This window comes from Heloderma suspectum, chromosome 4 (assembly GCF_057233095.1).
Source record: "Heloderma suspectum isolate Gila_16-S chromosome 4, 16-S_ref, whole genome shotgun sequence".
NCBI lineage: Eukaryota > Metazoa > Chordata > Lepidosauria > Squamata > Helodermatidae > Heloderma > Heloderma suspectum.
The window spans coordinates 43,868,644-43,883,841 of NC_139461.1; the positions used below are offsets into that span (position 1 = coordinate 43,868,644).

A 15,198-nucleotide genomic window follows, 5' to 3' on the forward strand; every position below is an offset into this window, starting at 1 on the left:
GCTATCTAGCCATCTCATCCTCTGCCGTCCCCTTCTCCTTTTGCCTTCAGTCTTTCCCAGCATCAGGGTCTTTAGGTGATCCGGTAGAAATTGATTACTTGGACTTCCAAAACACTTTTGACAAAGTCCCTCATCAAAGACTCCTAAGCAAAGTTCGCAGTCATGGAATAAGGGGAGAAGTGCTCCTATGGATCAGAAACTAGTTAAAGAAGAGAAAACAGAGAGTAGGAATAAATGATGAATTCTCCCAATGGAGGGATGTAAACAGGAGGGCCCTACAAAGACCTCTATTGGGACCTGTGCTTTTTAACTTGTTCATAAATGATCTGGAATTGGCACTGAGGTGGCCAAGTTTGCTGATGGCACAAAATTATTTAAGGTTGGTAAAACAAAAAGGGATTGTGAAAAGCTCCCTAACGGTCCTTCCAACGTGGGAGAATGGACATAAAAGCGGCAAATGCAGTTCAATGTAAGCAAGTGTAAAATGATGCATGTTGGGGGAAAATCCCAACTTCATGATGTATAAAAGGATGGGATCCAAGCTGGCAGCAATTAACCAAGAAAGAGCTCTTGGGGTTGTGGTGGATACCTCACTGAAAATGTCAACCCAGTGTGCAGCTGCTGTCAAAAAGTCAAATTCCATGCTGGGCATAATGAGAAAGGAACTGAAAATAAAACTGCCGATATCATACTGCCCTTATACAAATCTAATCACACTTAGAAAGGTATGTACAGTTCTAATCACTGCACCTCAAAATGAATATTGTAGAGCTGGGGAAAGTGCAGAAAAGCACAAACAAAATGATCAAAGGGCTGGAAAAGTTGGGGTCATTTATCTTGGGAAGAAGGCAAGTAAGGAGAAAGTGGATAGAGAGGTTTTCTTTCTTTCTTTCTTTCTTTCTTTCTTTCTTTCTTTCTTTCTCATAATACTAGAACCTGGAGTCATCCAATGAAGCTGAAGGACAGGAGATTCAGAAGAGATAAAGGGAAGGACTTCTTCACGGAGCGTATAGTCAGACTATGGAATTCGCTACCACAAGACATAGTGATGCCCACTAAGTTGGACTGCTGTAAAAGGGGACAAACTCATGGATGATAAGGCTATCAATGGCTACTAGGCATGATGGCTATATATTACCTCCAATATCAGAGGCAGTATGCCTCTGTATACCAGTTGCTGGGAAACACAAGCAGGAGGGAGCTATTGCACTCATATCCTACTTGTGGGCACCCCCAGGCAGCTGGTCGGCCACTGTGCAATGCTGGACGGCATATGGTTTGATTCAACATGGCTCTTCTTATGTTCTTAAAGTAATTATTAGTGAGTGAGGGTGCAATCCTTTGCATGCTTAGACAGAAAAGCGTCCTACAACTCCCAGTATTCCCCAATCAGCATGGCTGGCTGGGGAATGCTGGGAGTTGTAGGACTTTTTTCTGTCTAAACATGCATAGGATTGCACCCTTTAAAGTAATTAGGATAATAATAAAGCAGGAGAAGTGTTGCTTTAGAGCTCTTTGCAGCTCTGTATCAAAAGGTGGCAGAGCCGTGATATAATCAGAAGAGAAGTAACTGGGGAAATGGGTAAAATTAACAGAGAACAGGGCATCAAATGAGGCAAGAAGATGAAGGAGAGGAACATCAATATTCAAGAAATGGGTAGGTGGAGGAAATTATGAGCAACAGTATGGGGAAAACTGTATATGGAAAAACTGACTCAGGCATTAAACATCTTACTGCTTGGTTCCTTTTCATCACTCACACTCAGAAAAAAAAACCTACCAAAAAACTGCCAGAGAGAGAGAGAGAGAGAGGAAGAGAAATGCTGATTTTGCTGCCGATTTACTCCCACTCAGAGCTACATTTGTCATTTCTGTAATTTGAAATATTTTGATATTTCAAATTACAGAAATATCAACCCCCCCCCCCCACTGCATTCTTGACTCACTCCCAGGAGGGGACAAAGACATTATAGGGTCTACAGTGTAGACACAGTTGCTCCATCCAGAACTCTATGTCCACTCTGCTGCTTTCATTAAAGAATTGCAAATATTGTCTGTGCTATTAATTTCAAGAGAGTAGCACCAAGACCAGCCCATTGCCTGAGGCAAAGGACAAAATGGCACACACCAGTGGAGGCTGGTGGCTTTGATGTCAGTGGAGCAGTGAATGCGCTCTGGATTTCAGTCAGAACCAGTCAGAACTCTGAAGTAACTATCCAAAGTGCTTTCGGAGTGGAATCACTGCCCCACTGACATTGGAGCCACCAGCCGCCCCTGGCAGCCCCCCCCCCCATTCCAACTACAGCATTTTCTTTTGCTTTCAGAAATAATACTCCATTTTCCCCACTCTAAAAAACTTGACGAAAGTGCTGTTTGCAAACAGAAGTGAAACTGGAGAGTCATGTTGTTGTCTAAAGAACCTGTAAACAACCATGAGTAAGAAATCAACGAGTACACAATAAATGCCTCATGAATAAAACCTATAAAATAATAATGAATATCGGCTTTATAATACAACTTAGACACATAATATTAAAAATGTGAAAAGATGTGAAAAGATACTTAGCCTGGGTAAACAGAAATGCATTTGCCTGGTGCTGAAAAGATGTCCCTGTAGATGCCACGTGAGCCTCTCTAGGGAGAGCATTCCATAGCCAGGGGGCCACCACCGAAGAAGCCCTCTTTCGTTGCCACCTTCCATACTTCAAGTTCAGATAGTGGGAGCCCTCATAGAAGGGCCTCAGTTGACACTTTTAAGGCATGAGTAGGTACATAATGGTAGGGCCGGCCCTGTGACATTTGTGCATATAAAGTAATTAGTGTCACTACTTACTCATTGCCCCCAAAGTGGAAATGCATAAAAAGGGGGACAACAGAAGACATGCATTTGCAGAAAAGTTTGCTTTCACTGATTTATATATCTAGAAACAGAAATACAGTACTTGTCACTAGAGTAGGGAAGGCTGGGACCTGTGTGCCTGCTCAGCGCACTGTCCATCTAGGTCGGGGCGGGCAACTCTGGGGGCTCCAGGGGCCAATTTCATCTCCCTGGAACCTTGCAGTGCCTCGTTTTAAAGCTGGGGTCTGAAAGCACCGCACAATCTTCTCTGTCAAAAGTAGGTCCCATTGTTTCTAGTGGGCTCACTCCCTGGCAATAGAGTCTAGGACTGCAGCTCACAGTTCTCATTGAGAGCTTGGGGATTCAGTGGGCACAAGGGAGCCTGTGTGTGAGTGATGAGGACTGCAGCGTTAGTGCAGGCAAGAGGAGAAAAGATCACTGGGAATGGGAACGTCAGCTGCAGAAGGAAGGGCTTCTTCACACAGTGCATGGTTAAACTATGGAATTTGCGACCACACACACACACACACACACACAATTTAAACAGCGAAAATATGGCAATCCTAAAACAACTAAAATGCCATTAACAACCGTAATTCAGCTGATGCATTAAGAAGCCCGTCATATACCATTGTATGCCTAAGAATAGTGGGAAGTCTTGCCCTGGCGCTGAAAAAGATGACAATGTCAGCGCCAGGCAGAACTTGCTGGGAAGAGGGATGGTTTAAATGGGAGAGTTATTCATGGGCTTGATTACTAGGGACTGTACTAGCAGCAGCCCCCGCCCCCAGTAGTCCTTTTATGGATTAGCTAATAATTGCTGGAAGGATAAGGTAGCTGCAGAGTTTCCAGAGTTAAGATACTACTACACTGAACAGTTCTCAGAGTTAGCCAAGGGATGGGAGGCACTCCGAAGAGCTGTGCCAGCCATCCTCCAGCGGGAAAGTGCCCAGCACAGCTCCCCGGATTGCCAGGTAGGCCGATGCCTCACTCTAGAAACCCTCAGAGCTCGACATTGGCCTGCCGCTCCATGCCCTCGCGGCAGCAGAAGGCGTGAAGCAGTGGCTCCCAGTGCCGGCTAGGAGGACCCAGGATACTGCCACCACCGGCTGCTGCCACCACCACCACCATACAGCCGCCGGCGGTGCCACCACCTTCAGGGGGTCATTCGCCTCCCCCAGAATTTGGCACCCAAAGAAATGGCCCTGAACTGGCCCCCTTCTTAAAGAATGTTTTGTCTGCTGTGACTTGTCCCCAATTGTGTTTGAAACGTTTATTATATGTTTTTGGGTTGCCAATGGGGGAATTCCCCCCCGCCCAGAAGGCAAACACTAGTTTCAAAAGAGGGCTTTTCTTCAGGAAAAGAGGAAAGGGATAAATTCCCTCTCCACACCTGCTCTGATCCTATTAATTACTAGCTCTTCCCTGATTGAAATTGCATTTAACCCCCCCCCCCCCCAGGTCAGATTCAAAGTCGCATTTAACTTCACTTCTAGTTTGGCTCCTAGACAGATCGCCTTAGCACTGGGATGGGTAACATGTGCACTGCTAGATATTTATTTATTATACTTTAAACTGCCCAAGTACCCAAGTTCTCTGGGCAGTGTGTACAATACATTAAAAACACAAAATATAAACAATAAAGCGAAGAATAAAACCACACGTAACGAAACCAAGATAAAATCAGCAGCAACCCCCAGCACATAAAACCAAAATAAAACCAACAGAGATAAAAGAGCAGTGATCTAAAAACACTAAAAACCATCCTTAAAATGGCTGGCGGAATAAAAAGGTGAGCACCTTGGATAGCTCCTTTAGAGTTCTGACTGGTTCTGACTGAAACCTGGAGCAGATTTACCACCCCACTGACATCAGAGTCACCATCCTCACTGCCCTTATGTGATCATTTCTACCTGGAGATGCCAGGAATTGAATCCGAAACATTACGTGTGCAAAGTATGTGCTCTGGCACTGAGCAAATAAACTTTACAAATAATCAGGAGCACAGAAAGTGATCAGAAAGAATTCCTGAGCAGGGATTTTCCCCACCCCAACAAAACTGGAGCACTACTATTATGGGTTGCGTAACTGGGGCTGGTATCTGGCCTATCCCCTTCTATGATGTGAACGGTCAGGAACATCCATGGGATTAGGAAAGTATAAAGGGATGTGTGTCTACGTGCTACAGAATCAGCAAGTATCATAATGCCATTATATTATATAATTATACTGTGTCCACATGTAGATGGCTGTGTGCCTACTGGTAAGTCCATTTCATAAAGGGTATTGCCGAGCTGGTAAAACAGAAGAGGTTCTTGTGGCACTTTAAAGACTAAGAGTTTTTATTGTGGCACAAGCTTTCATGGACTAGAGTTCACTTTATCAAATGAATCAAAGTGTTATCTTCAGTCAACAGATGGGTACGCGCACACACCCTCCCCCGTGTGGGCACAGAGAGCAAAATGGGGGCCAAATGGTAATGAAAGTCTGAATACACACTCGTGAATTGCACCAAGGTGCATCATGTGTAGAAAGGGGTTGCAGTGCTCAGCCACCCCCAAAGTCACATGGCTTCTCAGTGCATTAGGCATGGACATCTGCAGGAAAATGTTTGCTGAATAGATTGTGCAGAGTTCCAGAGTGTGCAGAAAGCCTACGCCAGGGGTGTTGAACCTCAGGAACACGGGCCACATCTGGCCTGCCTGGGGTTTCAGTCTGGCCCTCTGGGGTTCCCAAGGTGGATACACACCCTTCGCTTAGCCCCATCCCTTCCTTTGTCTGCAGGGCATTTGGTAGTTTCCTGGCTTTTGTGCATTTCCCCCTCCCCCCTCCCCCCGCATTCTTAAACGTTGAAACGGCTTCAGGCTGAAAGAGATTGACATGTGCAGGCTTTTCCCTGGAGACATCCACGACCGACATGTGGACATTGGAGGCAGGACAGAGGAGTTATGCAACTTTGGGGGTGGTGCTTGAGGCACAGCATTGCAGCTGTGTGACCTTGGGGGGCGGGGCCAGAGGCAGACACCGCAGGGCCTTTCTATGTGTGATACCCCTTGACACAATGAAGGCATCTACACCTGTGACAGTTCTACCTAAAGTTTAAGATAAGCAAAATGACCAGCCCCAACAGCAGCAATTGGTGGTAACACCTTAATCCCAGTTTTGCTACATTAATTAAACCTGGAGTGGGATATAGGTGGGATAGGAAACTGTTGTCTCGATTAAAGCTGGGAATAGTACAAGAAAGGACAACTAAAACCATCATGGAGCGATAGACTCAGTTGTATCTGTGGAATCACAGATGACACTGGTGGCTAGGAACAGTGCCAGCTCCAGGTTTCTGAGGGCCCTTGGGCAAGGCATCCTCAATGGGCCCCCTCTCTAGTGAATCTACCTCCTCACCATCATCACTGCTGTTGCTCCTCAACCTCTTTCTCATCATTGCTACCACTTGCTTACTTGAGAGGCAGAAAACCAGTGAACAGGTAGGCAGTGGCATCCACTGTTCCTCCTCCTTGTCTGAGCTAGATCAAGAGAAAATTGAACAAGCATGTTGCAAGGGTGAAGAGAAGGAGCAACTCTAGGGGGCTCTTGACTGTGGGCCCCTATAAAGGTGTGGGCCCTTGGCAGGTGCCCAACCATGCCTACCCTTGACACTGGCCCCTGCTATGAATGCCTTTCTCCAGCTTAAACTGGTACACCAGCTATTACCCTATCTAGAGAGGTTGGACCTCACCCTGATTACCCATGCACCAGTCACATCCAGGTTAGTCCAACACATTTGCATGGTGCCAGGTTAGAGAAGGCTGGCGTAGTAGATGGCTTTTAAAATGACAAGTAGAGACCTGATTCATTCATGAGGAGTGTGCAAAAGGGATTCCTGTTTCAGCCATGTTCCCTCCTTCAAAACAGTGTTCCTTTTGGTTTGTTCTTTGTCCCCAGCAAAAAAAGAAAAGAAAAAAGAGGTGCTGCCTTAGGTAAATTTCATTGTTGACTCACACACACCCATGCCAAATTCATTAATCCCCCCTTGCCCTGCCCCCAGCCACAATAATCAGAAAGAAATAAAATGGTCAGAATTCTTAAAGGAATAAACTTTTAACTGAACTTGTCAGGGAGCTTTGCTGAACAGGACTTACTTGTGAGTTAATATTGTTAGAAGGACCTTGACTATGGGGAAAGGCATCGCTAGATATTCTTCTTTGTTTTAATCCCACCATTTCCAGCCAATTGTGCAAAAGCAATGTCTCAGTAGCACTAAAGGGCTCAAGTGTGGAAGCAACTAGACACACTAAGTTCACACAAATTCAGGCTAGTTTCTACACAAAGGTATTGTTGTTGTTCAGTCATTAAGTCATAATCTGACATCTGGGGCTCCTTCACATGGACCTTTTATCCTGCTATTGAGATTGCTCACTCATGGAGGTTTGCAGGCCCTTTAGATGACGTTGTGAACCTCCAGGGCGTCTCCCACACTAAATTACCGTTTTTCAATAGATCAGAGATAATGAGGTATCAAATTACCCCGCTTGATTTCTGCTTGAGTTGCACTTAAGTTCCCTCCATGAAAAAGGAAAAGCTGCAAGAAAAGGAGCTAGATCAATGAAACATATGGAAGACTCAGATAAGAGGGAGAAGGAAGGGGGAAAGGGGAGGGGAGAAAGGAAGCATGTGTGTAGGGAGTCCATTGTGATCCTGCATTTAAAATGGAAGCTGAAAGCCCCAATTTAAATGTGGGACTTTAGGCTGGTGTAGAGATGTTCCTGGAATGGCAGTGTGCAGAAATCAATGGGAGAATATTTCAGCCTCCCAGGACACACTGACCTGGTTTGCACATCATGGCAGCAAATCATGGGTTAATTAATCTAAGATTTGTGGGGACACACAGAGCATGCGAGACACACGTGAGCCATTTCTGGTTTGAGTAAACAACCCATGGTTTGTTACTGGGTAAACTCTGGGTTGTTTGACTGTTAAACAACCAAGAGTGTCCAGGTTCGAACATCTTGCTAACATAGGGCATTCATAGGTTGTTTATAGGGATGGACGAAAGGGACTTACCTGGTCCCGCAGCTTGCTTCGCGGTGGGGGGGAGGCACTTCAGTTCTCCCCCAGAAGTTCAGGCGAGGGGGGGAGGCGCCCCGCCTCGCCCGGCTGAAATTCAGGCCGGGGGAGAGGCGCCCCATCCCTCGGCGCCGAAATTCAGGCCGGGGAGGAGCGCCCCATCTACCCGGCCGCGAAAAAAAAAAGTAAAGTAAAAAAAAAAAAACCACACACCCGTGATAGGCAACGTAACGATTTACGTAGCCTATCACGGCTAGATTTCCAAAGTCAGCCGTGATAGGCTATGTAAATCATCACGTAGCCTATCACGGGTGACTCTGAAAAAAAAAATCACATACGCAAATGGCGGCGCCCATGGGGCGCCGCCATTTGCGTTCCTTAGTTTGGCACGTCTAGTCTATGTAAAGATTTACGTAGACTACGGCGAAAATAAGGGAACGCAATGAGCAAGTAGGCAGTGGCATCTACTGCCCCCCTTCTTGCCACCACCATTGTGAGGGCCAAAGCAAGTGGCAGGTGAACAATCAGGTGGCAATGGTAAAGAAGAAGAGCATGGGGCTGTGGTCACTGGGCCCCTGCTGGGGGGTGGGTCCCCCGCAGGTGCCCAACCAAGTCTGCTCATGATGTCTCTGCCACCATGTGCTGAGGGAACTCATGAGTGGGTAGTGGGCTCACACCTTTTAGTGCTGCCTCTGCTGCCGAAATACCTGCTGGCTATGCCCCCAGCTCCTGCACATTAGTAGTAGTCTAAGGGGGATCCTAGATGCATATAGATTTACACATAAGTGGGAAGTCTGGCCAATCAGGGTTCCCAGTCTTGTGGAGAAGCCCTACAGATGTACGCACATAGGCCTCTTCCACATGGGTGGGAAGCCTAGCCAATCAAGGTTTGCAATCTCAGGGAAGAGACCTATAGATGTGCATAGGCTCCCTTTCAGACTACTGTTGAACATGCAGTGACCAGTGGCTGTGGCTGGTGGGCACAGCAGTAAGGGTGTGGCTAGTGGGCGTAATTCTGCTACTCCCCTCACACTTTTACTGAATGTGTGGGAAGTATCTGAAGATGGCTTTATTCACAAACTGATTAATGTCTTCATAGATAAGTCATTGTCATAAAGAAATTCTTAATGATATGATTGTACCTACTGAAGGATTATACCTTATTTACGTTTGTTATAATTGTTGTTTAAGGATAGCATCTATTGAAGTAGCCACCTTCTCAGTATTGTTTTCAGCCAGTTTTTGGACCTAAAATCTATAAAAAGCCGAATGCCACATGCAAGTTCAGGTACGTAGGTGGGTGAGGAAATGCAGGGGAGGGAAAATGCTCTCTGTTTGAAACGGCTTCTTTATATTTTATTGCTATGGTTGCTATTGCAAGCCACACCTTGCTGTTAAAGACTGGGATTTGTCAATGAATGAGGGTAATGTTTGATCAAGAGTCTACAGAGATTCTGAGAAACTGCCAATGTATTGAGAGGCACAGGCAGCCACCACCAACGTGGGCAGGTGTTGGGAATACATTTTAGAATAATTTGAGATTTTTATGCTCCAGGTAAGAGATATTTCTAACATTTCTTTTGTAGGTTTTTATATCACGTGAGATTCTTTTAATTGTTCTATCAGTCTGACTTGCAGAATACTTTGCTTCCCCGCTTCCAACGTTGTGTATTGTCGCAAACCGGTTTCTGTTAGGTGGTTCTTAACTTGTTTTACAAAATGTAAAACCAACTTCCTTGTTTGTGTTGACTAGTGGAATTTATATTCCATATTGCTACAGATGGAACCGTATGTGGCTGAGTGGAGAATTTCCTACCAAACACATAGAGTGTAGGAAGAAAAGGGGTGCTTGCACTAAGTATCCTCTCCACAAAAATGTGGAGGAGGAAAAGCGCCATGAGAAGCAGTGAGCACCTATTACTGCACTTACAGTGATATCAGCTACATAGTGTTCCATAAATCCCTCCCCTCTCCACCATTTTGCATTCCCTCGTCATTTCAGCAAACCTTCCCCTGGTTTTCCCCCCTGTGGTGTCCTTCTATTTGTCTCTAGCATGTTAGCCAATCTGGGGCTTTCCCTCAGCACCAAGACTAACCCCCGCTCCTTTCCAATGAAGGGCAGGATTTTGTATTGGATCCAAAGGTTCTCTTTGTCTGATGCAAGGAACTTCCTCAGATGAAAGAAGCCCTCCTCCATCAGAGGAGAACCTTTGCATCCAACCCATTAGTTTGCTGTGGGTTGGCTGAAGTGAGGTGTTACTAAAGAGGACCATAATCTTCAGGACTATAATCTGTGAGTGTCCTTTCCCCCTTAAATAGTGAGTTTATTAGATTGTTAAGCATGCTCTTCCTTTTTGTGGCTTGTATTTTTTAAGTTATTTCAGAATAAAATTCCATACTAAAAACAAAGGAGAGATATCCTTGTGAGAAAGGATTCCCTGTACAGAAAGGCCCCATGGTCGTACAGTCGAATAGAAGACTGGATCGCCTGTTTACCTGAACATTTGAATCACCTCTTAAGAAAGACCTGAATCCCCACTCAAACATTGTATGTAAATATTTATAGGAACCAGAACAGAAGGCTTCACCAAGATGTTTAAACTGTGTGGACTTCACCTGCTGTGTCTCCTTGTGCTTCAACAGGTATGTCCTGAAAAGCTTTTGCTTGCTTTCATTGCACCAGCTATCTGCACCTTTAAATGTTAGAAAATGGATGCTTTATTCTGTCCTATGCAATAGCAGTTCCAGAGATAAGGATGGGAAGGGTATTTTATTGCATACTTTGCTTTTTTATTTATACCATTTCTAATCTGCCCTAATCCTTAGGATCATGATGGGAAAATCCAATTTATTTCCCCACAGTAGACGATGGGTTGGAGATATTACCTGTTGCTTGAGTTATTAGCATGGTGGGGGAAATCTCTCCGCAATTCTGTACGGTAATTTTTGTACGCATTAATGTGCATTTCTTTCTCATTTGTTGTGAGGTACATAGCTCCCAGATCTTACCTCAAAAAGCTGTCCTTTCTCTTGTAACATATCGCATTTACCAGTGCTCAAAATGCAATATTTGGAACCCAGGAAAGTGCAGTATTTTTCCAAGATAAATTACTATTGTAGTTGCTGTGCACGATGGCTTGCTGGAGAGTGGCCAATGCTATGCCTATTCTATATTGTTTTTGACATAATGAGTGATAAGAAACAACATTCTTCTCCTGTACTTGCACCATTTTGAGAATCTGTTTGTTTTTAACATTCGTTTTAAGTTTTTACAAATGCTTAAGAATGTTTGGTGGCTGTGCACTCCCTAGCTGTACAACATCTGCACAGGAGTGCCCTATTTTTAAAGTAGCATGTGGCATTTCAGCTAATGCTGCAGAGCAATGTGTCGCCATTTTGTAAACCTTTTGTTCAGTGTTTTGAAACAATTTCTAGTGGCTATAGACTCCCCTTTTTCCCATGCTGGAGTGCAGATCTAGCCAGATATAGGGCTTCATCACATGGGGCTTTTATCCTGCGATCGAGATGGCTCCTTCACGGACGTTAGCGGGCTCTTTACGTGGCGCTGTGACCCTCCTGCACTAAATGCCCTTTGTTCCATTTTTAAATAGATCACAGATAATGAGCTATCAAATTACCCCGTTGTGTTCCGCTTCAGTTTCCTCCGTGAAAAGAGGAAAAGGGGCAAGAAGAGGAGCGAGATCAATGAAAGATAATGGAAGATTCAGATATGGGGAGAAGTGGGGGGGAGGGGAGGACGTGCATGTAAAGGGAGTTGGTGGTGATCCTGCATTTAAAATGGAAGCAGAAAGCCCTGTTTTAAATGCAGGATTTTAGGCTGGTGTAGAAATGCCCTTAGAACGAAAAGTGGGGGATGGGGGTAGGGAGCAGTAACAAAGCTATTTCACTCCACTGCACACACCATTATCATAGCTAAATGGAAAAGGGGCCCGCAGAAGGATTGTGTCAAGAATAACATGCATTTGGGACCTGCTTTGACTAATTGTGCAGAAAGGCCTCCAGTTTTGTACCCTCCAAAATTTCGGAGCGTAGAAATAGGTATTCGCTTCTCTTCAGAGTCCTGGCTTAAAGGCATTGCTCAGAAAATGGCCATTGCATGGTACACATCTTGGCAGGGCCGGCCCAAGACATTTTGCTACCTGAAGCAGAGCAGCAAATAGTGTCTCTCCTCAGCCCCAATCAAGGTCCATAGTATCCAAAGCCAGCCATGTTATTTTGGTAAATGAGGCAGGAAATCCCATAAGCACTCCCTAACCCTAGCAGTAGAAATACAATAATGACTAAGTATCTAACAATTCGCTGCCCTTTTATGACACCCCAAATCTGCTGCCTGAGGCGACTGTCTTACTCTGCCTCGTGGTAGGGCCGGCCCCGCAGCTTGGCTTCCCACTCCACTATCAGAGCTGGCTCCAGGTTTGAAGAGGCCTAGGGCAAAATGTCCTCTGATGTACCATTGGACCATGATGGGCTTCTCTGAATAGCACTGGGCAGCTGGGTCTAGCTACCCTTTTAATTTCTCACCTTTCAAACGGAGGACTATCCGCTGTAAAGTAGAACATATGGCTATCCAAGGGGAGGGGCAGAGCAGCATCAGCAGTAGGACCTTCCAGGGTTCTGGGCCCTGGCAACTGCACAAACATGCTAGGTGCTAATGCTGGCCTTGCCCAGTATTACAGTGCCTGGTAGGATGGCCATGTGTCCTCTTTTACGGAGGACAGTCCTCTATTTGAAGGGCTGTCAGAGGACTGTCCTCTATTTTGAAGGTGTCCTCCATTTGAAGGGCTGTCCAGTCAAAGGCCGGTATAAATATAAAGAACCACCAGAAGGAAGAGCTGGGCCTTGTAGTTGCCCATCAACAGCACCTGGACAGCAGACTGAGCAAGGGACACAGGTCACCTAGTCACAGTCTTCTGTCCTATGGTGAGATGTGCAGTATTTCTCTTCAAATTTGCAGCTATATATATAAATCAATATATGCAAATTTTATGCAGATAGGTGCCCTCTTCTGTCCTCTTTTTGATGATGCATTGCATATCCTCTTTTTGGGTGATTTACAAGTGGCCACCCTACTGCCTGGTTCCTTGCTGTATTTCTGTACTCTGCAATAGTTGGCCTATTAGTTATAGTTGGCCTAATAGTTGGCCTAAAATCAGTGGTTTTCACTGATTTCACTGAAAACCAAGGGGGTGAAGCGTTCTTTTGGTTAAAGGTATACCAGTAAAACGTAATTGTCCTACAATATATTTGGCTGTTTCTAGACTGGTGAAAGCTTGTTATCCCTTCTTTAAAATCAGTCAACACTGTACATATTTGAAGTTGTTAACACAAATTCTTTATGGTATAGAGATTTCGAGATTGGGTAAAACAGATGATCTGGAGGTTATACAATAAAATGTTAAGATCCATTCTAGACCTTCCTCCTAGTACTCCAAGCTGCTCTTCTTCATGCTGAAGTGGGTCTCCTCCAGTGTCTATCAAGGCAATTTTCTTTTATTTGAAAATTTTGTTCAATAAGCCTGACCAGTATTTGGCTAAATTTTGCTATTTCGAACAGAAGAATACGGGTGTTTAGGCTTTTTCCAGTTTTGAAAGGTCAGCCCATTTTTTTCTTTCATTGGCTTCCTTTCATTTAAGTGAATCTAAGTTACAATTAGAGATCGATAATGCTCATAGGATGCTAAGAAGGATGTGAAAACCTTCCAACCAACAGAATTTAGCAAGTGGTATTATCATTATACGGTTGAGTGATTTTTTTCTCATGATTTTAATTCCTTGACTCAGTCTGAGCTAAGGAAGGCAGACTATGCCTTCTTCATATTTGGACAGGAACTATACAAATGTTTCCATATTTCAACGCCTTTATATATGTGGTGGGGGCACAAATAGAGGATATTACTCATTATATAGTTTTCTGTGAATTGTACGCCAGTCCCAGGAAAAGATCTGTTGCACCTTTGTTGGGAGGAATGTCTTATAGAATTTTTGCTGAGCATGTGTGTAAATTGCATGTAGATACAGATCTTTAATTAACCAGTCAATCAGTTTATTTGCTGTGGCTGCTAAAAAGACTAGAGCAACAATCCTAAAAACTGTTACTGTAAGCTGTGCACATGCCAAATTGATTTGATTGACTTGTTCAATCTTTTTTGTGTGTGACTATCTCTTTTCCAATTGAAAAGATTGTAAAATTGTAAGAACCTATAGTTAGTTATATGCAAAAAATAAAAGTCAATGACTGACGGTATATGTGTGCAGAAATCCACTTTCTGCATACATACACATAGACTGGGTACCTTCTGAATAGGCATGTATAATGATAAACAATCCCCTTCTACACACATAGAAGAGAATGGGTTACTGTAATCATGTCCAATGAATGTGTTAGCTTATAATTCCCATTCTTATATATTCAAGTATCAAATATTGTCTTCATTTGCTTCTGATTTTTTATTTACCCTATGCCTGCCTAATTTTTTTTTAATCACCAGTGATCTCAAGACCTGTCTTATTTAGACTATGTCCAGATCACAGTTTCCTCTAGCGACTGTAGCACTAAACAGGAGCTGGTGAAGGGGGTGGGAGAAAGTGGTACCTATTATAGGATGGCCATGTATCCTTCATTAAGAAGGACAATCCTCTATCTGAAGGGTTATCAGAGGACAGGCCTCTATTTGAACGCATCCACTATTTGGTGGGCTCTGCAGTCCAAGTCTGGTTTAAAGATAAAGAACTGTAAGAAGAGAGAGAAGCAGGGGACTTAGAAGTTGCCCATCAGCAGCTAACACCTGTACTGCAGACTCAGCAGACATACAGGTCACCTGGTCGCCATCTTTCCCACTGTGGTGATATATTCTCTTTAAATTATGGTAATTATTTCCAATTGTGCATCTATACACATAAACAAGCAAATTCAAATATTATGCAAATCTATTCTCCATTTTGGCGATGCATTTCCTCTTTTCTTTTTTGAGCAATGCGTAAGGAAGTAATCATTGTGAGGAGAGGCTGTCTGTCAAGGGCTCCTTGGAGGCCTCTCTCAGTCTAATCCAGTAGCCAAGTCCAGACGCAGACAAAGGGATTCCTTTCAAAGCTTTATTCTTCTTTTACAACTTAACAACTTTACAGGTAGTAACTAGATCTGAGCAGCAGAGTACCTATGCCCTAAGTTGGAACAGTCGGTCCCCGTTTGAAAGGGAATTACTGGCAGACCCCTGAACTTAAGGACTAGGGAGAGTCCCTCCCCTTTTCCCTTGGAGCCTCTGGGCGCAGCCGTT

The 15,198-nt window shown here is 44.3% G+C and overlaps 2 protein-coding genes across 3 annotated transcripts in view; one reads left to right on the top strand and one right to left on the bottom strand.

The window, feature by feature from the left end:
- The window catches only part of PDP1 (pyruvate dehydrogenase phosphatase catalytic subunit 1), a 163,114-nt gene that overhangs the window by 20,948 nt on the left and 126,968 nt on the right, over positions 1-15,198 (bottom strand). The window lies entirely within an intron of this gene.
- The window catches only part of CDH17 (cadherin 17), a 52,254-nt gene continuing 46,381 nt past the window's right edge, over positions 9,326-15,198 (top strand). Inside the window, exons 1-2 of one of the 2 annotated variants that reach the window (XM_084849127.1) lie at positions 9,326-9,458; positions 10,470-10,546. In XM_084849127.1, coding sequence (XP_084705253.1) covers positions 10,496-10,546 — 51 coding nt within the window. In that variant the 5' untranslated portion in view covers positions 9,326-9,458; positions 10,470-10,495. Of the gene's footprint in view, positions 9,459-9,948; positions 10,197-10,469; positions 10,547-15,198 lie in introns of those variants that run through there. The other variant, XM_084849128.1, reaches the window with a different exon arrangement.